The 21,481-nt window shown below is 37.1% G+C and overlaps 1 protein-coding gene across 1 annotated transcript in view; it reads right to left on the reverse strand.

Moving 5' to 3' along the window:
- LIPC (lipase C, hepatic type) overlaps positions 1–21,093 on the reverse strand; it is a gene marked incomplete at its 5' end in the record, with an annotated part of 63,305 nt that extends 42,212 nt beyond the window's left edge. The window contains one exon of the mRNA XM_050903258.1: positions 21,048–21,093. Within this exon, the coding sequence (XP_050759215.1) occupies positions 21,048–21,093 (46 nt within the window). The remainder of the gene's footprint in view (positions 1–21,047) is intronic.
- Between the last annotated feature and the right edge of the window lie 388 nt (positions 21,094–21,481).

Consider the following 21,481-nt stretch of genomic DNA (forward strand, 5'->3'; position numbering starts at 1 on the left):
GGACCATATATTCCTTTGGACAGGAACCATGTCACATAGTGTGTCTGCAGCACAAAATCATCCCAAAGGGCAGAGGCTGCCTAGGGCTAGGTGTGGGACAGCAGCAGCCACAGCCCAAAAGAGCTTCTACTAATTCAATTCCTTTATTTCTTCAATCAAATAGCTGTTATATTCTGTTGAACGTAGTTTGGCAATAAAACATATAAACAGGTTTACTGTAACATTTCAGCCTAGGGTAGAGAGCTGTTCGCTGGCACTGAAGTGTCCTAAACCTCCCAGGCACCAGAGTACAGTTGAGTCAGTTTTCCTAATCTTGTCCTTGGCTCTGCAAGATGTGAATGTCTAAGTAAAGAGTTTGGCCAGCATGCAGGGAGCATGACCGGACAATCCGGCACAGTTACATGTGTGATATACGTGGTGTAGGTGTGAAAACACAGCATTTGCATCCATTGCAGCAGCAGTCCTGGGCTGCCTCCTTTCTTCCCACACCTCCGAGGCTTTTGACTTAACTGGTGTTGTACTTTGCTCTGTGCCACTTTGAAAGATAACTCTGTCTAGAGGCGTAAATTAAAAGTCAGTGTAGTCTTGAGATATGCGTAACATCCTTTATGAGTTTAAATCCTGTTGCTGCTGTGTTAGTTTTGGACTAGACGTGCCTAGGGTGTGTTCACTGAACATCATTCGTTTGAACAAAATGCTGTAGTGGTTATGCATGTGATACTGGAAGTGAGTATTTAAGGAAGATGTTGCTGACTCGTAGACCTGTCAGATAAAAGCAGTATTCAGAGAGGACACAATAGCTGACCTGTTTGCCATCTTGAATACAAAGTTAACTTTCAGTAGGACTGTGCAGACTGAATGTTTTTCCTGAAAAGAAAGGCAGAGTATCTTGTGGAGAAAGAAATATGGAGCTTTGAAGTCTGGAGACACAGACAAGCTTCAAGTTACTTATACAATCTCTGATAAAACTATTGCTCAGCAAAATAAGGAGTTTGGAGGACACTCTATTTGTATTTTTCTGTTTGTCATTTAATCTAATTGTAAATTCTACAAATTGTGAGTAAAACATATTAGTACATGGGACAATTTGACATGCATCACAGGCACTGTTAGCTGAGGCCATTCATCTCTGCTGTGTGTTGGAGAAAACAGCACCTGGGCCAAAGAAACAAGAGAACTGGAATCTGAGCCAGTGGTAGAGCTGAAATGAGAGAATAAACATCTCTTCAAACACCAGACCTTATGGAGGATGCCTAAAATTTGCCTAGGTGGTTGGGGCTTCCTCTACAAGCTATCTTGCAACAGATTAATTAATATAGACAAGTTTCTAGGTATCTTTCTTCTTTTTGCTATAGAGAAAAATCAGTTTCTTTATAACAGCTTCTGATGTTTCAGACAGCCAAAGATTATGACAGGATGAAATACTTCTCTATATTTAATTATTATGTTTTTAATTTGAATTTATCAGGAGACAGGTTGAGTAGAGTCTGCAAAATTGTCAGGCAAAGGAATCTTCTAAAAATAAAATGTTGTTAGCAAGATATTCAGTGTGCATAAGATGGAGTTTATAAATAGGTTTAGGAAGAATTAAGCTCTTTATAAAATAAATCAAAGATGGGTTTTTAGGGATATGGCTGCGTTTCAAAGTTATTTTAAATGAGCCTAAATCCTGACTGCAGAGACTTTGTCTCATTCTTTCTATGGTACCAGGTATTCTCCAGAGCTCCGCAATGAAAGGGAATGATATGAGAAAGCATGTGTGGTAGAAAGCAGGCATAGAGCTGTCTGCCAGCAGGAATCAAGTGGTCTTATTCACCCAACATTAATGTGCAGCTTTTATCTCCCCCCCCCCCTTTTTTTTTTTAATCCGAAGTGTTAAACGTAGCCTCCCTAGAAAGAAAAGTGCATACTTCAGTGGGAGTGGGTCACAGGAATCCGTCGGCTGGGTGTGTGGTCCAGGGCAGGAAGGTTTTGCAATGCAAGCTGCAATGGGGGCCATGCCTGGTGGAGGGACGTTGTGGGAACGAGGAGTAGCTAGCAAAGGGATGGATTCAGTGTAAAAGCATTCAGTTTTGAGACAGCTGTGTTTCTAAGGTAATGGGTAATTTCCTCAAACAATAATTTACCTTCAAGGAGATGGAGATGATTCTGTATAAACATTTTTCTAGACATACCATCAAGAGAAAGAAAAAACGAACGAGAAAATGTATACATTTTTGTTACTAGAAAGAAATGCTTTTCTGATAACGATAATTTCTCAACAAAATCTCACAGTGCTAAAAAATTATGAAGTGTTGTATCTAATTTCTTGCCACTTGTTTTAAGTTTCAGCCACCAGAGTGTAAAATTTGTTTAGACATTGTAAACAACATTTTAAAAAAGAACAAAATTATATAGATTTGACATAGCATAGTTTAAAAAACGGAAGTCCTCCTCAGCCTGGCTGTTAACCATTCATCTTAGTAACGAGACCTTTTAAAGTTGCTTTTTAAAGACAATGTATCTGGAAATACAATTATTATCTGAGTTTTAATTGTACCATTTCAATTTCCACTCCAAGACCCATTATTTACTAATTCCTCATAATTAGCAAGATAAGCCTTATTCTCTAACAATCTGTAAAATAATAGTCTTTGTTAAACAGAATCCAGCTTCAACATAAAATTTTATATGCTGTGTGACAGTACCTGTTTGCTATGCCTTTTTATTTCATTTTTAAAGTCTTGCAAGATTTTGGTAACCAAAAAGGAATCTCCAGATGCTTCAGAGAAGTGTTAATGAAGTGGTTTACTGTGACCTGCTGAAATTGGCTACTGCTTGGCATCAGCTATTTGTAAGAGTCAGTTCCAATGCGTGCATATATATATATATATATATATATATATATATAAAAAAAAAAATACGGACATTTTGCATAAAGGTCAACTGGGAAAAGGTTGGAATCATCTGGCCCAGAATTTTCCCAAATACTGAACATGTGAACATAGTGGAAATTGCACTGAAAGCAAGCCTAGAATTTGACCATTCCTTTCAGAAATCCAAACCTAGGTGAAGTTCCCACAAGTTATGGCCATTGGGTTTTAATGAGGAATTAATTTACTTTTCTAAAATGAAAGTTTACAGCCATGTTATCAAATTAATTAAGCTCCATTCCTAGCACTAATTTTGATGCAGACTATATACAGGTGTCCTGGTTTCGGCTGGAACAGACTTAACTAGGTTGACTGTTAGGATGCTGTTTAAACAATTCAATAATGATGACACTGTAATTAACTAAGGAAAAATGTAGGATTGCTTTAGGACATATCTGTGTTCTTGTAGAATGGAGGGACCGTATTCAAGGAAAAGATTTGGCAAATAAGGATCCCTCTAAAATGTGTTGTTCTCCAGCTAATTAGATCGTAAGAGTGAATGCCTGGCCAAACAGTTTGTCTGTGTCGTGGAAGGAGAACTGAAACATTTTGTTTAAATGGAAGTACAAGTAAGATGCAGCTACGTAAATATTTTTGTTCAGCACCAGGATGAGTGAACTCACCAGGAGTGCACTTTTAAAGCAAGTCTCCTGATCTTACCATGCTTTGGTTCGTATTGTGGAGTGATCAGGGAGCACACAAAGCAGATTGCTTACAGATTAATCCACGCCCAAACCTGCGCTCCAGGAGTGTACCTAATGTGCTCCAGCTTCTGATGGGCACTCATCCACAGAACTAGACTAGAACCAGTCCAAAGTAATTCCCACCACTCCCCTCCCACAGAGGCCTGTAGTGGGGTCACTTTGGTGTTTAACACCAAATGTCTCACTGTGCAGATCTGCTCTTATTGCACTGTAGTACTTCTTACAGTAGATGTAATCTGCATCTAGTGAATGATGTAGTTATGAGACTGTATAACAAGATGAATAGCTGCTAGTGGAGAAGAAATAGTAGTTAGAGCAAATAAAAATATTTTTAAAAGAAGAAATAATAGATTAAAATGAGCTTCTACTGTCTTTCTCACTCACTATATCCTTTTAGTATGTAAATTCATACTCTCATGGAAGCTGAGTGAGACCATGGATTAAATATTAAATTCCTTGTTCTGTTTTCATTATCTGTCGCAATACTACATTGGAGTGTGTACCTAAAACTAAAACCAAAGCAGAAAGAAAACATGTCTTTTTATTAGTTGAATGTTGGGGTCTTTTTCAGGCTTATCATATTTGGGGTACTTATTTTCAGTCTCGAGTGATATATTTAATAAAAATTATTTTTAAAACCAGCAAAGAATAAAACAAAATAAAAACCAAAAAGGATAGACATCTCTTTCATTGCTTTCAAATTCCTTTGTTGGCATGCCGCTTTCTTTCATTACTTTCATTCACATTTTGCTACCATATTGCAAGCAGCACTGACAGCCAGCCTTTACTGTAATAAAGGAGAAGTATTTTTATTAGAAGTTCTATTTAACAACATGGATATTTTATCTGACTACTTCACAATGCAAGAGACTTTTCAGAGAATTGCATCATTTCTATTATTTAAGAACTTCGTTGGGATGTCAAGAGCACAGCCTCATTCCAGGAGCTTAATCTTCACGTACTAATATGTTTAGGAATTGCCTTTTGTGTTTTCTGACTTACTGGTCAGGACTGGAGACTGTGGGAAATGCCGATATTTTTACAAAAACTAAATTTAAACCTATTGAACAAGTCTCTTTTTGTCTCCTTCCTCTGATTGGATTATTTCCTTTCCAGAAACAAACTTGACAGAAATGGGGAAGTCACCGAAGTTTCGGTTACATGTGATTTTTATGGAATGGAGCAAACTGCCAAGAATCATTGGGCTTGAGCAGATCAAGGCAACCTGAATGATCACGTAAGAATTATGCATTTAGGCTTTTATGTAACATTTCATCTGCTGCTTTTGAACACTCTTCTCTTGACTATAAAAAAATACCTTGTTAAGAAAAGATTGTCCTGTTTTATTAAGCATTTCATGTTTGTATGACTCCTAATAGGTAAACTGAAAGTGAACAGAGAGAACCATCATTTTTGTTTTAAAAAGTTAAGGATTTAGAACATTTGGGTTTAGTAATAGTGGAAACTACAAACAATTCTTGCCCTTTAGAATCCTGTTTACCATCTTACTCTATGATGAGTGGATAATGATCAGTGTAATCACTTTGTGTGGTGGCCCATATGTAAGTCATGCATGGTAGATTACAGTATGTGTCAAAGCTGATGAAAAAGGTCAAAGTGATTTTTCTGATAGAAAACTTTGCTAAGAGCAGTAAAGATTATGTTCTTCAGATACAGGATAGTTTTGGTAAAGACAGACATTTTAAAGCATTATTTTAAAACATAGCTACCTCAGCATTGTTTTCCTCACTTTTTCATAGATGTTAAACAAGATGGTTAGATAGCTTGACATTAGAGATTTAGTGTGAAAAGCAAAGTCTGAAATTCTGTAGTTGTTTGTTCTCTATGTACTTAATCCCCTGGATTTTCTTGCTGCCTCTACTATGCTGACCCTCCAGGTTCACCAAGAGACGTACTGGCTGACTGGAAATGTCAGACAAATATCAGAGGGTGCCAAGGCAGTTTCTTATAGAGTCAGATTCCTCCTCTGAGCCAACAGCTGTTGTTCTAAAGTATATTTAATGCCTTAAACATTTGAACTGATATATACTAAAAAGTTCAAAGATGTAACAGCAACATATGGCTCTCTTAATTTAGTGAAAGTGATTTAGAGATAATGTGAATAATCCTTAATAAGTGAAGTTGTGAGTGAAACATTTATCAATGCTCATACTCAACTTAGCTGAGTCTTGTTTGCTTATAAATATGCATTATACATTTGGTTATTTTCATTTTAAAGTTGTTCAGTGAACAGTGTAGTACACATGCCTTCTAGTCTCGAGATACCAGAATCATGATCCCTCATGTCACATTAACAAAAAGAGAGATTTTGTATGTATTTTTGTTTTCAGTTCTCTAATTTTGCTCAGTGTTTTTTGTTGAAACACAAGCTGGAATCCATATATAATGTCTCCTAAAATAAGCACCATCCTCATTCTTTGAATCTGTCCAGCTCCTATTTATTTGGTAAATGGAACCTCTAAACATACATCCAAGGCATGCCAGGGTCCTATTATACTATCAGTGCTTGGCAACCTTTACTTAACTTTGTAACCTTATAAATTACTTGTCAATGAGCCAACTGTGTTATAATCATCACAATCAGTTAGAAAATTTTGTTCTTTTCCTGAGAGTTTATTATGAGTCAGCAAAGCTTGTTCCTGTAGAGAGGTTTGTCTTATTGTGCCCATGAAGGAAAGTGTTCCTGATACATTTGACATTAATTTCTATCATAGTGTTTAAAAGGCTTGATTTTAGTTAGATGTCTAGGGAATTAGTTCCAGAATTCCCATTATCCTAATTAGTTTAGCAGAATGACACAACTCAATGCACTTCCAGGCAATTATTTCACCCTTCAGCTGGTGGCATGATACTAAAGGAAATAGATGATGTGATTTTTGTGTTCTCAGAAATATACCTTGTAGCTGTGCCCTGGTGTCAGAAAATCAAGTGTCTAAATAATGAAAATGCTACAGATATGCATTGTTGCAAATTACGGAAAATGACAGACTTCATCGGCAGCTAGTGTCACATCTCAGTTTGTGGCACTTCCTTTTCAAAGAGCGGATATCACAAATAAAAAAGCAGTGACCTTGATTCATCTTCCTAATGGTACTATTACTGAGGGAGTGAAGGCCAGAATTTTGATGCTATTTGTGTATTAGTTTTAGAGGAAATACATTGCTGTCAGCAGTGTAACAAAGAAGATGGCTTCAAGAATAGGACCAGGAGGCTAAAGATATGGATTCCAGTTCTGGCACTGAATACTGTCTAATAGTACCTAGAAGCTTGGGGTTCTTAGCGTTTAATTTAAAGCAGAGGTAGTAATACTGATCACGCTAAAATTGTGACCATTAATACTACTGGCGCTGTGGAGTTGTTCTTTAAACTTTTGAGTGGTACTTTAAGGATGGCATAAAGTCTAAAGGGGCTGTCTGACCATTGCAGCCACAAAGTGCGATGTGTTGCATCACACGGAAGGGACTGATGTATATCCTAGGGTCCTTATTCCCAGCTCTGTGATTTGACATTTGGCTGTATGAAAACGCATACAATATGAGAGTGCATTGCCAAGTGGAACTTGTAGTGAAGTTGCAGCCTCTCAGTGACAGACACAAACTTGAATGTAGCTGAGTGACACAGGCAACCCCCAATCTGAATGCTAGCCGTTGTTACCTTTCAGCTGGTATATTGCACATCCAGCTAATGAAGAGCTGCCACTTGTCTAGCTGCACTGAGCTGGGCCTTGAATTTTTGCAAACATAGCAGTGTTTATTCTGTGTTTCTTGCTCTCCGCTTTTCACTTTTGCAAGGAATGGTAGTTGGAGACACGTCTTGCCTGTATCTTTTAAGACTTTCCATTGTTTCCAACTTCTTGCCATAGAGGATAGTGGCTTGGTTTTGGAGGTGAATCCTTTAGGTGCCAAGTTCCTACGTATTAGGTTCTACAATAAATATTTTACTAGTTTTACTTTTTATAATATGTTACTTTTTGACTCCTGTTACAATTTTGATTACTTTTTATCGAAAATTTATCTTTAGACTAACGGTCATACTGTGGATTATCTTGTAGACCCAAAATAGCTGATTTTAAAACATTCTCTTTCTCCCCTTTTTCAAATAAATCCTTCTACTGCTCTGTAGCAGTGCTTTTTACTAATGAGAGCTATTGCCAGGCATCCTTGTTATGGCACTTTGTTAGAAATGTGCCTAACATACGAAAGTGATGGCTTACTGGGCTTTCATCAGTTCTTAGCCAATTTCACAGTTAGGATCAGTATTTTATTTGGAGCTCTGTGATTCAGTTCAGATCTCTAATTCTCAAGGGGGAGCTGCTCACAAGGGGAAAATTTCAGTTTTTGTACAGACTTGTCTTCAAATTTCTACATAAAACACTAACTTAAAAGAACAGTGTTGTAACTGAGATGGGGTATGAATTATTTGTCTGTAACCTGCTATAAAGTTTAAAATATAGCACCACTATAGTAAGTAAGGCCAGATGTCTTCCTTTTCTCATTAAGATTCTGTTTAGACATTTGTGGAATTCCTTTGTTTTGGAACAGTTCCATCATATCTCTGCTTCTATAGATCATTTGGTACATGGATCAGACATAATTCTACCAAAAGCCTATTCACATGAAATAGACCTGTGTTTCTAAAGAGGACCTATTTCTCTGATCCTTTCAAAGATGTTAGCAAATTCTGCACCATATTGAGTGCCCTTTGGCTGCAGGTGAAGAATTCGACAGCTTGTGGGAGTGCTAATTAGAGCTAATAATAACTTCAGTGACCTGCCTTGGCTTTAAAATGCCTGACAGAAATTACCCTGTCCTTGAAGGATAGAGATTTTTTTTCTGTGCACATGTCTGATTAGGCACACTCATGCCTTCATGTTTCTGTGTTTAGTGGTCACACACAATTAACTAAGTGGGTGCTTGTGTGTGAATGAAAGAGAAGTGGGTGGTGGTGGGGAATCAAGAGGAAAAAAGGCAAAGAGATCTCTCAAAAATACTACACCAGAATTCCATTATTAGAGGGATTTCTCTTGTAGGCTAAATAGCCTTGTTAAAACCAGAAATAATAATAGGAAAGCAATTAGGAATTGAATTATTCATAATTAAACCTTTTCTTTCTAATTTTGGTACTTTTTCCATGGTTAGTTTGCTGAAATATGTACAGAGGGTCTGAGGGAAATGAAAGCTTTAATTTGAGCAAGTACCCAAAAAGCTCTGAGGTATGAGCTTTTTATTTTATCTGGCTAATTGGTTGCTGATGGTGCAGAAAACAATTGTATTTTCAAGGATATTGCCCTAGACCTTTCCAATGTAAATATTACTAACACTAGCCAGAAAAAAAGAATTACAATCTTTTATGAGCTGCTATTGAAATGATAAATTAGGGGGTTTTCTGACTTCTGTTTTGTTTGCTAAAGTGATTTTTGTAAATCAATCACTTAAATTAAAGGGGGGAAAGGGTCTTTAAAATTCTGAAAGAGCCAGGAATTATAAATAAAATCACTGTAGTCATACACAGAAAAGCAAAGGTTAAATTCTGTTTTCTCCTACACACGAATCAGTGGAGAATGTTTCACAGAAACTGCTGGGATTACCCCAAAGTTTTAGTGACGTAAATGACATCAGAATCTGGTCACTGTAGTCTTTAGGATTTGAGAGGAATTTTTAGTAAAATCAATAAATTAATATGCCTGGGCTGAATGTGAGAAGTGTCTTCTACTGTTTTGTCAACTCCAATAATGCTATTACTACTGTGTACTCCTTTGTAAACTGTATAATGTTTTAGTTTTTTTCAAATGCTATTATTCCTAAATTAGATGATGGGAAGCCTGATAAGGTAGACTGCATTTTTTTTTTTAATTGAGGATAAAAACTTTAAATTACCAAAAAAAAAAAAAAAAAGAGGGAGTCAGTGGTTAGGGTCTTTAATTCCTAACTAGACATTTGGCTTCAGTGCTGCCTGAGCAACTCTAAGCAGACTTCTTCCCCATCTTGCTGCCACCTACTCATTCCTGACCTCTTGTAGTCCCATCATTGTCCCAGCACAGCTGGTTGCTTAGTTGCACAGTGAACAAGATCAGGGAGCTGATCCAGCTAAAAAATAGGATCACCAGGAAAAAATAGGATTATTTTTCAACTGGATCAGTTTCCAAGCTGTTTTGCTACAAGCAGCTATACTGGCACAATGGAGAGTCTTGTGAAGTACTTGCAACAGTGACCTGAGGCGAGGACTGCCTAAGTCCTTAATGTCACTAAGTGTGTAATGAACTACAACCTTTTGCTTTGACTTTAAAACATCTGCCATCACTGAACACTGGTTAAGTACAAAACACAAAAATCAAGTATTTGAGGCCTTGAATTTCCCCAGAGCTGGACAGATGTGGAATGTCACCCCTTCTGTTCTATTAATATAAATATTTGATTTTCTGTTAGATTCTTAATTTGGCATAACTCATGTCCTTAGTCTCATTTTGGTTATACTGTTAAAGGGCATTCTAAAACTTAAAAAGGAAAGAATATTCACATTTGATTGCCTTATTCTGGTCAATTAAGGTTGCTCAGGAACACAGTTATGGACTGAGGGACTAACTTGCTGCACAGCAAGAGGGAAAATGTTGGTTTATTGCATTTTCCAACTACCCACATCATCCAAGAGCATACAATATACAATCAAGGTAGAAATTTCCAGGCAGTGTCAGCTCACAGAAAATCCATGGGGAAATCTACTACCAGCTTTAATAAAAATTGATTTTACTTAGAATAATTTCAGTCATAATTAATTTTACTTAAGCTAAAATCAAAGAATATTTTAATGAAATAAAGGAATATCTCAAACACACAATCTTCCATCTGGAAATTTTAGGGATCCAGAGAGTTCTGTCCTACAACAGTTAAGTTGTGTGGCTGTGTTTACTTTGAAAAACAAAAATACAGGTAATCAGTAGCTCAATTGTTACTTAAAGTAGATTACTGAGTAACCATAAAAGAAATCTTCAATCACTTGTTAAAGACCCAAGACTCATTTGTTCAGATTACTCTGGACTTGGTCCAGAATGTCTAAAGAGGAGATCAGAAGCAGTGATGTGCTGGGGTTGCAGAGTGCTAAATGCTGATCTGGTGCATACTTGTGAGAAGTCCTTCTGAGCTGAGTACCTAGTCCCTGAACGGATGCAGTGTAACTCTCAGATGTCTGAGAATTCAGTTCCCTTCTGCACATCAGGATTATCGTATTCAAAGTATCCAAAACCAGAAGTGATTTCTTCTTTTTTTTTTTTTTTTTTTTTTTTTAGCCAGCTTAAGAACTAACATTGATACTTCATAGATGGGAAGTAACTAATAACTTAAATATTTCTGGTAGGCCCATAAATATCAGCTATTTGATGGTATTCAGGGGACTCGGTTTTTGTTTAAATGAATGGCTAGATACATCTTAAGGCCATGCAGGTATCCTCAATGGAATTCATTGACTAGCACTTAATGTTTTGTAAAGGTGAAGATTTTTTACAGATATACAAAATCTTCATAAACTGGACTAGAAAGATAGAAAAGGGGACAGAATCATAAGAGAAAAAAAAAAAAATCCAAAGTGCAAATCCTATCAATTTACTAAAATTCCAGAGATGGGTTTGGGAGAAGAGAGGTGCAAAGATTCCTTTTGGATGGAATAATATGTCACACTCCTGCTTTTATTTTTATTCTCTAAGAACCTCTGTGGTAATTGTGTTCATTTCTGCTACCTAAAATTCCAGATAGAAGAATACAGTGTAGTCAGCAGCCCTTCCCATTACCCCTTAATCTGAGCTATGACTTAGTGAGATTAAAATAGTAAGTAGCACAACTGTCTATTTTGGGAGCTGGATCAAAGACTTTAAGTTTGGCAGAGAGGAAAGGCACATGAGGTTTTTGGAAAGGGTGAATCCTAAAGGTATCCGTGCCCCTAGGAAAAATGTAGAAACCTCCCAATGCTCTCTGTGGGACAAACTATTCTACTGGTGTAGAATGGAGGCTGAAAGTCACCAATTCATGTGTAATAAGCAAAATCTCATGTTTAGTACGCGTTCTATGTATATTTGATGGTATTTGAAATGTTGTTATTTATTGACCAGAAGAATGCTTTCAGTGTTTCTTTTTTCTGTACTGACCTTGGTGTGCCCTAGAGAGCACTATGTACAGGTCAGCTGGAACCAGTGGGAATACTGTCTTTTTGGTGAAGGCAATGCCCAGATACTCTCACTGTTATATTGCAGAGTACTGTAGTATGCAAGCAAGCTTGGGGATAATGAAGTACTTACCCAGTATGAGTACAGATGGCAGAATTGCAATTGTAGTAGTCAGTGAAACACAGAAGAGCAATTTCAGCACTGCACACTGATATATTTTGTTTAGGAACCTTTTTAGAGCCTTATTGGGCAAGCTATAGACAAAGATTTGTGATACAGACACCTCATTTTAGTATCTCAGCTTTCATGACTCTTTGATGTCATCTATTAAGAAAGCAGTGGTTTGTTATGTTCCTTACAAAAAACTGTTCCCAATTAAAAGAACAAGCTTTGATTTGTATTCCCAGGTAAGCAGAAGGTAAGCATGATGGATAGAGAGCACAGCAGATTTTTAGATGATGTGCCAGCTGGCTTTCTGTGTAGTTTCTAGTACTGCAGATGTCCAGTCACTAATGTTTTATGCGGGTAGCTGAGTTTTTTATATTAATATTCTAAGTTCCCATCTTTCTTTTAGGTCCAGACTCTAATTTTACAACCTGCCCTGCTCATTTCTGCACTAATGGAAGAGCAGGCCAGAGAATTAACTGTAATGTAGTCACAGTTCCTTCCATTTGCTCTGTACTCTGGAGGGAGGAATGCATCTTGCCCATTAAACTCTCTACAGCTTCTTGAAAACTATACAAAAACTGCTTTGGGGTTACTTTCAAGTGTCAGAGAAGACTCAGTTTTTCTCCTGGTTGCCGTTGGTCCTTAACCTGAACAGCAGATTTGAGGAATCCTGCACAGATATAGTCTGTGGAAGTTTTGTTCTTGATGGTGAACCTCTGCTCTAGGTCATGCTGCATCCAGCTTACTCTCATTTGCATAAACACATGAAATGCAATTAAGGCTGTCAAGTTTCCTTGTAGTTTAGCTAGGAACTGTTGTGTAGGTGGCAATCTATATATTGTCATAGACATAAGGTGTTTTAGTCAAGATCAGTTATGTAATTGTACAGATGTTTGAAAGGTCTGAAAACTGCTGACTCCAGTGAATTGCAGAAGAGTGATATTGCAGCATTAATAGGGATTGGAGTCTAGGATTAGACATTAAAAAAGAATTTAAGTAGCTACTAAGGGCTTGATTCAGTACCTGTAGAAGGCTTTTGGGATTCTTATGTAATGTAATTCCGTAAGAAAGTTGCATAGTTTACAAATTATGGATCTGGCACAATAAAATGGAGGTTAAACCTAAAAACATTGCTAATTCATATTGTTATTTCTTCCTCACAGTTTAGGCACTGAAAGCAATATACTGCTTCAATAATAGTGATCAATTTCAGAAATGCAGTAGCTTTCATATCTTTCTGAAAATAATGATAACAGTTTTAAATAGTATCCATCATTCTTACAAGTGATTAAACTTTTTAAAAAATTTCCTTGGAAGGTTGTAAGCTCTGGGGTTGAAAGCACTGCCTGAATAACACTATTCAAAATATTTTGTTAGTAGTGAATAAAAATTGCCCAAACAATTCCCCCTTAAAAAGAAGATCAGAGTTTCTCCCATGTCCCTTCCCTTCCTATTGCCAGTCTCTAAAAAGGAAACCTTGAAGGCACTGGCACTGTCATCTTAAGTTAAAAGTACAAGTGACATAAATATGAAGACTAGCAATTCTACTTCACCACAACACAGAAAATAATCGACTGGAAATAGAACCAATCAAAATACTACCCTCTTAAATAATAAATGTAATTTCTTAACATGTTTTTTGTCTGAAAGCCCGTAAAATTTAATTATTAGTATTTTTATAACAACTCATAGAATTCCAATCAAAGGTCAGTTCTGGACAGGTTTTAGGCTGAAGTCATGACAATTGCTTGGACAATAAATTAATTAGACAATGAATTGCCTGGTAAATAAATCAGAATGTATTTTGATAGTTTTTCAGTATAGTTTTTTTATTAGTATAACTAAGGAACACATACACCCCTCCCACCCCAATTTGACAGAATCCCTAATTTGAGTGGCTTTCGGAAATGCAGATTGGCAAACATGGAGTTAAACCTTAATTGATGTCCTCCAACATCCCTTATGACCCATTGTTGCTGAAAGGGAGAAGAGTAGTGCTTGAAAGACTGAATAAAATCCTTTAGTCAGATACTACAGATTATTTTCAGACTGAGATGCATAAAGTAGAGCCACAAGTGATTTAATATACACAAGATTTTAAAATGAAAAATTGAATCTCAGCAGTTTTTCTATATATTTGTTTACAAAGTTAGCATTAAGATATAGGAAAACATGCCAGTGTAGCGGAATTTTATGGGAGTTTGTCAACTCCAGAGGCAAAGCAAGATCAAACATATGTGTATGTTTTTCTTTGTCCTTGGACCTGCTCTGACATCATCTCCTGCGTGGTTCAGTACCTTCCTCTGTAAGTAGTCTCCATCAGTTTCACTTACTGAATAAAACAGTATGCAAAATTAGAAAATGCTATTTGGATCAAATATTTCAAAATAGCATAAATTTTGAGGGTTTCTCTAACAAAAATTGATTTTTCAGATGGGACATGCTGGTTTTATTCCAGAGAGCAATATGTGTTTAAACACCTTCTCCACTCATATTCAGTATTTCTAGATTTCTTTTTTGTCATTTCCTTTCTGTTATTTACCTGATAGCTATTTGTTGCACTTGGAGCAACACCATGAAGTCTGGAGGCCAAGCAGGAGCCCAAATATAAACAGTATTGTTAGTAAAAGATTCAAATGGGTTTTACTGGACTGGGCAAGCAAATCAGAGATGGCAGGAGAATGTCCGTGAGTGTTTTTAGGCAACAACTCTCATTTCCACAACCATCAAGCAAACATTTTGTATTAGAAGTGTTTCGGCACCAGCAAAAGCTTTCATTGGCTGATCATAATGGGTATGTGTCAGGGTGTGCAATCCTGTGCAGTTAATGCTTACTGGGAATATTAGCAATTGTAACAATTTTTTTAAAATTAAAAGGAACAAGCAAGAAAGAAGTCATAGTAATATAACTTTAAAAACAGTACATCTTTATAGAAGAAAGGCTACAAAGTGTGAAAGCGATAATTTTTTTACTTGGAACAGAGACATTAAAATTTGTTTTTGCAAGAATTGTAATTCACATTTGGCCTCTTGCCAAAGTAGTGAACTTTATCACCCCGTCTTGGCATGTGCAGATAGATGGCCCCTTCTGTCTCTTTTGCCAGTTATTGCTTACGTTGCCAGGAAATCCTAATCATGCTGCTTGGAAGTGGCTGCTGGCCCATCCACCTGCTGCCACGCTATTCCACTGTATAAGGAGTCCAGCTTAGCTTCAGCAAACAGTCTCTTAGCTCTAGCTAACATATAGGAAAAAAGGTCACTGTGCTAAGGCCACCCTAGGGGACCATATGGTATTATGAGCTACATCATCAATATTGCACTGCTGTTGATGCAACCCTATTACTAACCCTGAAGCTCCACGTGGATTGGGCATAACTATGTTTTCCAAAATGAAATGTGTAATATAAACCTAGAGTGAACCACAAAATAAGCAGAAAAGAAAAATGTTCTCTTTAATAATGAATGTTTTTATTGATAGTTATTTTCCATTAAAACTATATATATAAAAAACCAACTATAACCTTCTCTAGTTTGAGAGAAAAAGGAAGAAAATCAGTTAAGCAATTAGACTGCACTGCAATTAGATTGTACTGCCACATTATCAAGAAATGTTCTGTATGTTCAAGTTTCTCAAGTGTCATATGAGTTCAGCCACTATTCATACTGTAGTAGTCAGAAGAATGTAATGCCTAAGTCAAGTGAATTACAATCCTCTGGTGAATTTAAGCTCCTCATTAAGATGTTCAGTCACTTGCATTAGTAGAAATACTGAAACTTGTTTCATGCATGGATAGTTCCTTTGTCAATTGAGTTCCTGTTATTGTCTCTTTTCATGGGAAAAAGCAAAAGGTCTTCAATTAGTTAGACTACAGTTATATTTTGGACTCTGTGGTGAAAACTTATGTCTGAAATCATATTTGTAGATTTTTTGAGGTGCCGAAAGGAGGAATAACTGTTTTAGATGACAGAAATTTTGGTAGAATTCTAAGACTCCTGAGAGCATTGCAAATGCTGTGTACACATACAGTATTTCTGAAACACAGCCACTCAGAAAATGGCAGCAAATACATTTGTAGAACTTTTCCTGATAATAGTATAACATAGATCATTAGTGTAACTGGTTAGTACCCTAACATCTGAACTTTCAACTTCCAGGACTTCTTGGACCAATATTTCTGTATGTCATAAAATTTAGCTCCCGAATCCCTGTTTAAATGATCTAGGTAGAAGTGACCTGAATTTCAAGGTCAGTGGTGATGCACAACCTCCGCTGAAGTAAATTAGAAATATTAATGATTTTTAGTCTGCTTTCCATAGGCTGTAATCATGGTATATTTGTGCATATGAAGAAGAGGGAGAGAAGGAGAATCATTCTCTTCAGTAATTTTTTAAGCCAATTTAAATCTAACTTTACAGAGAGAAAGAGGTATCAAATATTAAAGTCCTACATGTTTTATGAAAATCAACAGCTGGATAGAGAAGAGAGACCCTTGTAGCAACACATTTGCTATTGCATTAACATAGGGTTCAAGTAAACATTTAATTCTAGCACTTTGCTTATCCATAAAGCTTAGCTGTTACCTTGCACTCTGGCTGTCGTTCAGAGCCAACCAACTGCTCATCAGACAGGAAAACTCAGGACTAGCTTGTGCTTGAGTTCAACTCATGCAGGCGTTGTGGATGCAATTAGCTCAAGCCATTTTGTCCCTGGAATTTGATCTTGTTTGAGCACCGATACCGAACACAGGAGAGAAATAGCTTTCCACCTGGTGCAGTGAGCAGCCCTGGGCCAGTCACTACCTGATCGATGAGCCTGTCTGCACTAGCTAGTCAATGGATACAAGCATACCCCTGAAACAGTCACAGCATGTATGCAGAGCAAGGCAAAAATGGCTAGGTAGCAGATACGAGGAGGTGACAGTAGTGCAGGGCTGGGGAGAGAGACCATGGAGTGGATCTCAGACTGAGGAGGGTCCTAGCAAGGGTTGTGTAAGGTACATGAGGAAGCTAGAGTGTGCTGGGACATCCATGGGTACCATGGGGGGCACTAAGTCATGGGGTAATTCAGGAATATAGACATGCTGTAGAGATGGGGAGAAGGAACTGAGAACCTTGGGACAGGAATGTCATGGAAGCACAGCTAGAGTTTAGGACATGAGGAGTTTAGGATACACAGGATCTAAGTGACTGGAAACCAAACTTACTTAGTTCTGCTGCTCATGGAAGTGCTCATCTTAAATTCAGGAACCCATCAAACCATGATTTTTAAGTAGTGCACAACTGAGATACTTAATTTGTCTACCTGAGGAGAGTGGACGGCTGAGCGTGTTCCACTTGAGTTTGAACTTGTAGTTGGACATTTTAGCCAAGGAGTTTCAATCAGAGGAACAGATTACTGTGCCGTTCTGTCCCATGAAAGGAATTGAGTTTGCTATCTTAGCTTTCTGTCTGTGCTGGAAAATAATAATTTTCTTTCAAACTAGAAGTAAGACTGGATTACTGGTATCCTGTGAGCTTGTTGGCTTTAGTCTGTGTTCTTCTGTCATTTAGTATAAACCCAAATCACACAGAATTAATGGAAAGTTAAGACACAGATTATTATTACACTGAATATGCTTCAAGGAATTAAAAGGAAGGTCTTCTCTACATCTTTAGTATTTATTGTAGACTTTAAAGAAATGTTAGGTAGTAAAAGTGATATTCACCTTCAGTGTCAAAGGTAACCATCTCATCATCTTAGCAGACTTTAGTTCTCTGTCTCTGCAGTTTAAATGGCTTTTGAATCTTCTATGTTTCTCACATTTCTAACAGTTTTTCAGCTTCAGGTAGAAATTATTATTTTGGTAGTTTTTCAGATCCGATATGTTATACTCCATGTACACTCCATTTTATTGAGGAATTTTATCTAGGCTTTGGAGGATTTGAATATACCCATTATGTCTCCATAATACGATTGGGGAATAAAGAAAACATAAGTTATTCAAATTGCTGTATAATCCATTCCCATGGTCTATGTTATAATCTTAAGGTGTTAGCACTGTAATACTTAAAACATAGCAGAATTGGATGACAACTAAGATGTTACCTTCTCTTTTGGGCAAAAAAAGTCCAGCTCAACTGCCAGCTGCGAGACTGTCAAGTAAAAAGTGCTAGCTCAACAACATGCATTTTCATGTCAACTACTGTATAATTCTGCTCTACACAATGAAGTGGAATAATGGAATATATTCCCACCTAATTTTATGTTTCCAGGGGAAAAATCAAAATAAATAAGAGCTTATGTTGAAGTATTTTTCACATGCTTTTAGAAAGAATCATCTTGGCTCAACTTCAGGGATGTTATTTTTAGGTGCTTATTTCTGGTCTTTTTCTGGGATGCTGCTTTTAGATAATGAACTTTTGCCAAAAAATGCCAAACTTATTTCCTGCTATATAAATATACAAGAAAACCGTGGCATTTCCGAAACACTCTGTGGCTTTTTAAGAATAACCTCTGTGTGTGTTTTAAATGTGATGTTGTGTTTGCTTGGTAATGCAGTCCATCTTATTCTACATAATTAAGTATAAAATAAGAACCTATAATATGTATTTATGTACATAATTCGAACAAAAGGATTTACATACACCTGTCTACAGTGATTTCCCTGCTGCAGTCTAATTCCTATAAATTCTTTGTTTGTAATGTAATTTCTTTTACTGTGTAGGTGGATAGAATGATACAGAGACAATTGAAGCAGAGAGGTGTTTATTTGCTGGGTACGAATAAATGAGAAGGACTTCTACACAGTGATTGCTTTTTTAGAGGATGGTTCCGTTATAGGCAGTTGCCTGTGCTAAAATTACATGCCAGACACTCAGCTTTGAGAAGGCTTTGTAGCTCCTTATAGTTATACTGTTCATTGCTGCAGTTCCTGCTAGAGCAAGAACAAGCAAGCTCCAAGGTAGAAGGATATTCAGGTAAAATATGTACTATGCTCGCTGAAAGCTGTCACCACTTGACAGCATTAAAAGGCCTCTCATGTAAGGCTAAAAACTTCACTGCCCTTCCTTAGTGAGGATTAATGCTTTATTGCCATTTGCATACGCCATTGTGGCAAACAGATTTGCCTCATTGAGAAGTGAAATGAGGAAAAAGACTCCTTGATGTTACTAGGTGTGGCCAACACACCAGAGCTGATTTGGGGAAAGAGAGAACTAGCTGAGCTATACTGACGAATCTAAATGGTAACAGAAATAAGGCAAAGTTTTGAGAACAGGCAATTACATTATCTTCTGGACAAAGCTGGTGTGGCTGAGGTTGGATTGGGGAAGGAGAACAGGGGAGTGAAAGGTGCAGAAATATACATTAACATAAATGGATAGTTGGAATTAGAGTTGCACCGATTTAAAACTGACAGGAGATGAGGGTCTGAGTTCAACATAATGGAATATCAGGGCCTTTAACCTTTTAACTACTCTCTGTAGCAGATCTAGTTAGGCTGTGGATAGCCTCTGGAAGAAAACACAGTAGATTTTTTTGCATTTTTAAAAATGTACCTGCTCTGCTTCTTAAATCAGTCTCTCGCTTCAACATACTATGAACTAGGCATATCTGCTAGTGCTAATATGACGTGACCTGCCTTTTGTGGCCCACAAGCAAGGTTTTAGGCTGCAGAAGCAATGAGCAAACAAGTGAAGTCCGTTGACATAGGAGTACTAGGTCATGAGGGGAAAGGGGGATGAAGAGAGTGAAGTGACTGACCTTCCTATAAATGGTGCCAGAGATAATGGGGGTAGGAGAATGTGAGCTGGCATAAGGCAAGACCTGTGACTGTAAAAGAATGGGAGTGCAGTGACTTCCTCTCTCTGCTTTGTGTTTGTATCTAAGGTGAACTAAACTTAAAGCACACAGTGGAGTCTGAATAGATCTGGGCAAAGATGATGTGAGAAGCCTCAAACTAAAGTTAGTGCTCTGATTTTTGGTTCTTTCAAAAATACGGAATTTGATCAAGGTTTCTAAATAGCTTGCTGAGGTTCAGCAACTGTTAAGGATGTGCAGGCCTCAATTGAAATTTACAGTTCTCATTGTGTTTTTGTTCAAGGATTTTATATTGTTAAAAATGAAACCCAAGGGGAAGTTTAATGTGCAGAATCAAAGAAAGGTGGTCCTGCCTCCTGTAGATTGAAATCACTGTGCCTATTACATATAAAGCATTTTTATAGCAAATGGTTTCTAAAACTGTTAATACAAATTAACATAAATGCAAAACACAGCTACTGAGAGAGGCAATACTTCTGTGAATGCGCATATCTTGCTTTATTTCCAGCTGAAGAGAAAGCTACATTTATCCCCTCCAGACTTGAGGTATTAGAAATGCAGTTAGATAAGAAGGAAAACTAATGCTTGCTATGTATGGCTCAACGATGAAGGCAAAACATGGAATTGTCTTTGTCAATCACATTAGAGAGGTTTTAAGAAATGCAGTTGCGTGATGCACTGTCATACGCAACAGTCACACAGATACTGACATAATGTGCAGTGTCACAAATGCATAGAAAATGGTTGTACAACCAGGTAAATGGTAAAGATCCTCCACAGTACTTCTTTACAAAACATACTGCAGATGTATCTCTTTCACTCAGATACTCATCACACTTGAGGTGAAAGGCAGCCTACATTAGGCAGCTCAGAAAATGAAAGCTTAAACACTGTCAGATAGCTAGAAATTTTTATTCGTAGTAGGAGACTGAATCTATTTTATAGAATACTTCCAGCCCAAGAGGATTATAACTGATATCAGTTCAGTGTATATTTTCAAACTAATACATTTTTAAATTAGCTTCAGCAGAAGTTTTGTTAAAGGTCAGATCACCTTAAGTCTATAGTCTCAGAATGTATAGATTTCCACTGAGAAATGTTTGTTGTAATTACAAACAACTACATTTTCCAATAAACACAGACAGTTATAAATGCCATATTTTAAGGGAACATAACACTCAAAAAAAACCCCAAACCCCAACATGTTGATGACCAGACAGTCAATACTACTTAATTTTTATAGCATAAACATTTCAAAACATGATCACTATTTATGTTTGATAGGATATTACCTTTTTTCTTTCCTCCATATGTATTTGCTGGGGTGATGATACAAGAAAGCAACAAAAATGAGAGAAGTTGCAAACTTTTCATTTCTTCTTTCTCTGAATGAGAGTTGGGGAATGCACTGCTAAATTCTGCCAAGGGAAGGGAAAAGGAGAGAATTATCAATGCTTTGCAAGAAGTTCTTTGCCCATTAATCATTAACCTTGAATTCTCCTGTCCACTGCTTCAGTCTTTCCTTTTATGGAAGTGAAAATGGAATTTGCCTGTTTCCAACCTTTTCTTTTTTATTTTATGCCACTTGTGGCAGAAATAATTTGGAACTGGATCCTCCTACCTTGCTCAACAGTGCTCGGCTCTAAACACAGCGGACTTGAGGACGTTTGTTCTCTGAAATACTGCTAAAGGCTGTGGGTAGCCAGCTCGAATTTGGTTGGTCAAC

This window comes from Gymnogyps californianus, chromosome 11 (genome assembly GCF_018139145.2).
Source record: "Gymnogyps californianus isolate 813 chromosome 11, ASM1813914v2, whole genome shotgun sequence".
Taxonomy (NCBI): Eukaryota; Metazoa; Chordata; class Aves; order Accipitriformes; family Cathartidae; genus Gymnogyps; species Gymnogyps californianus.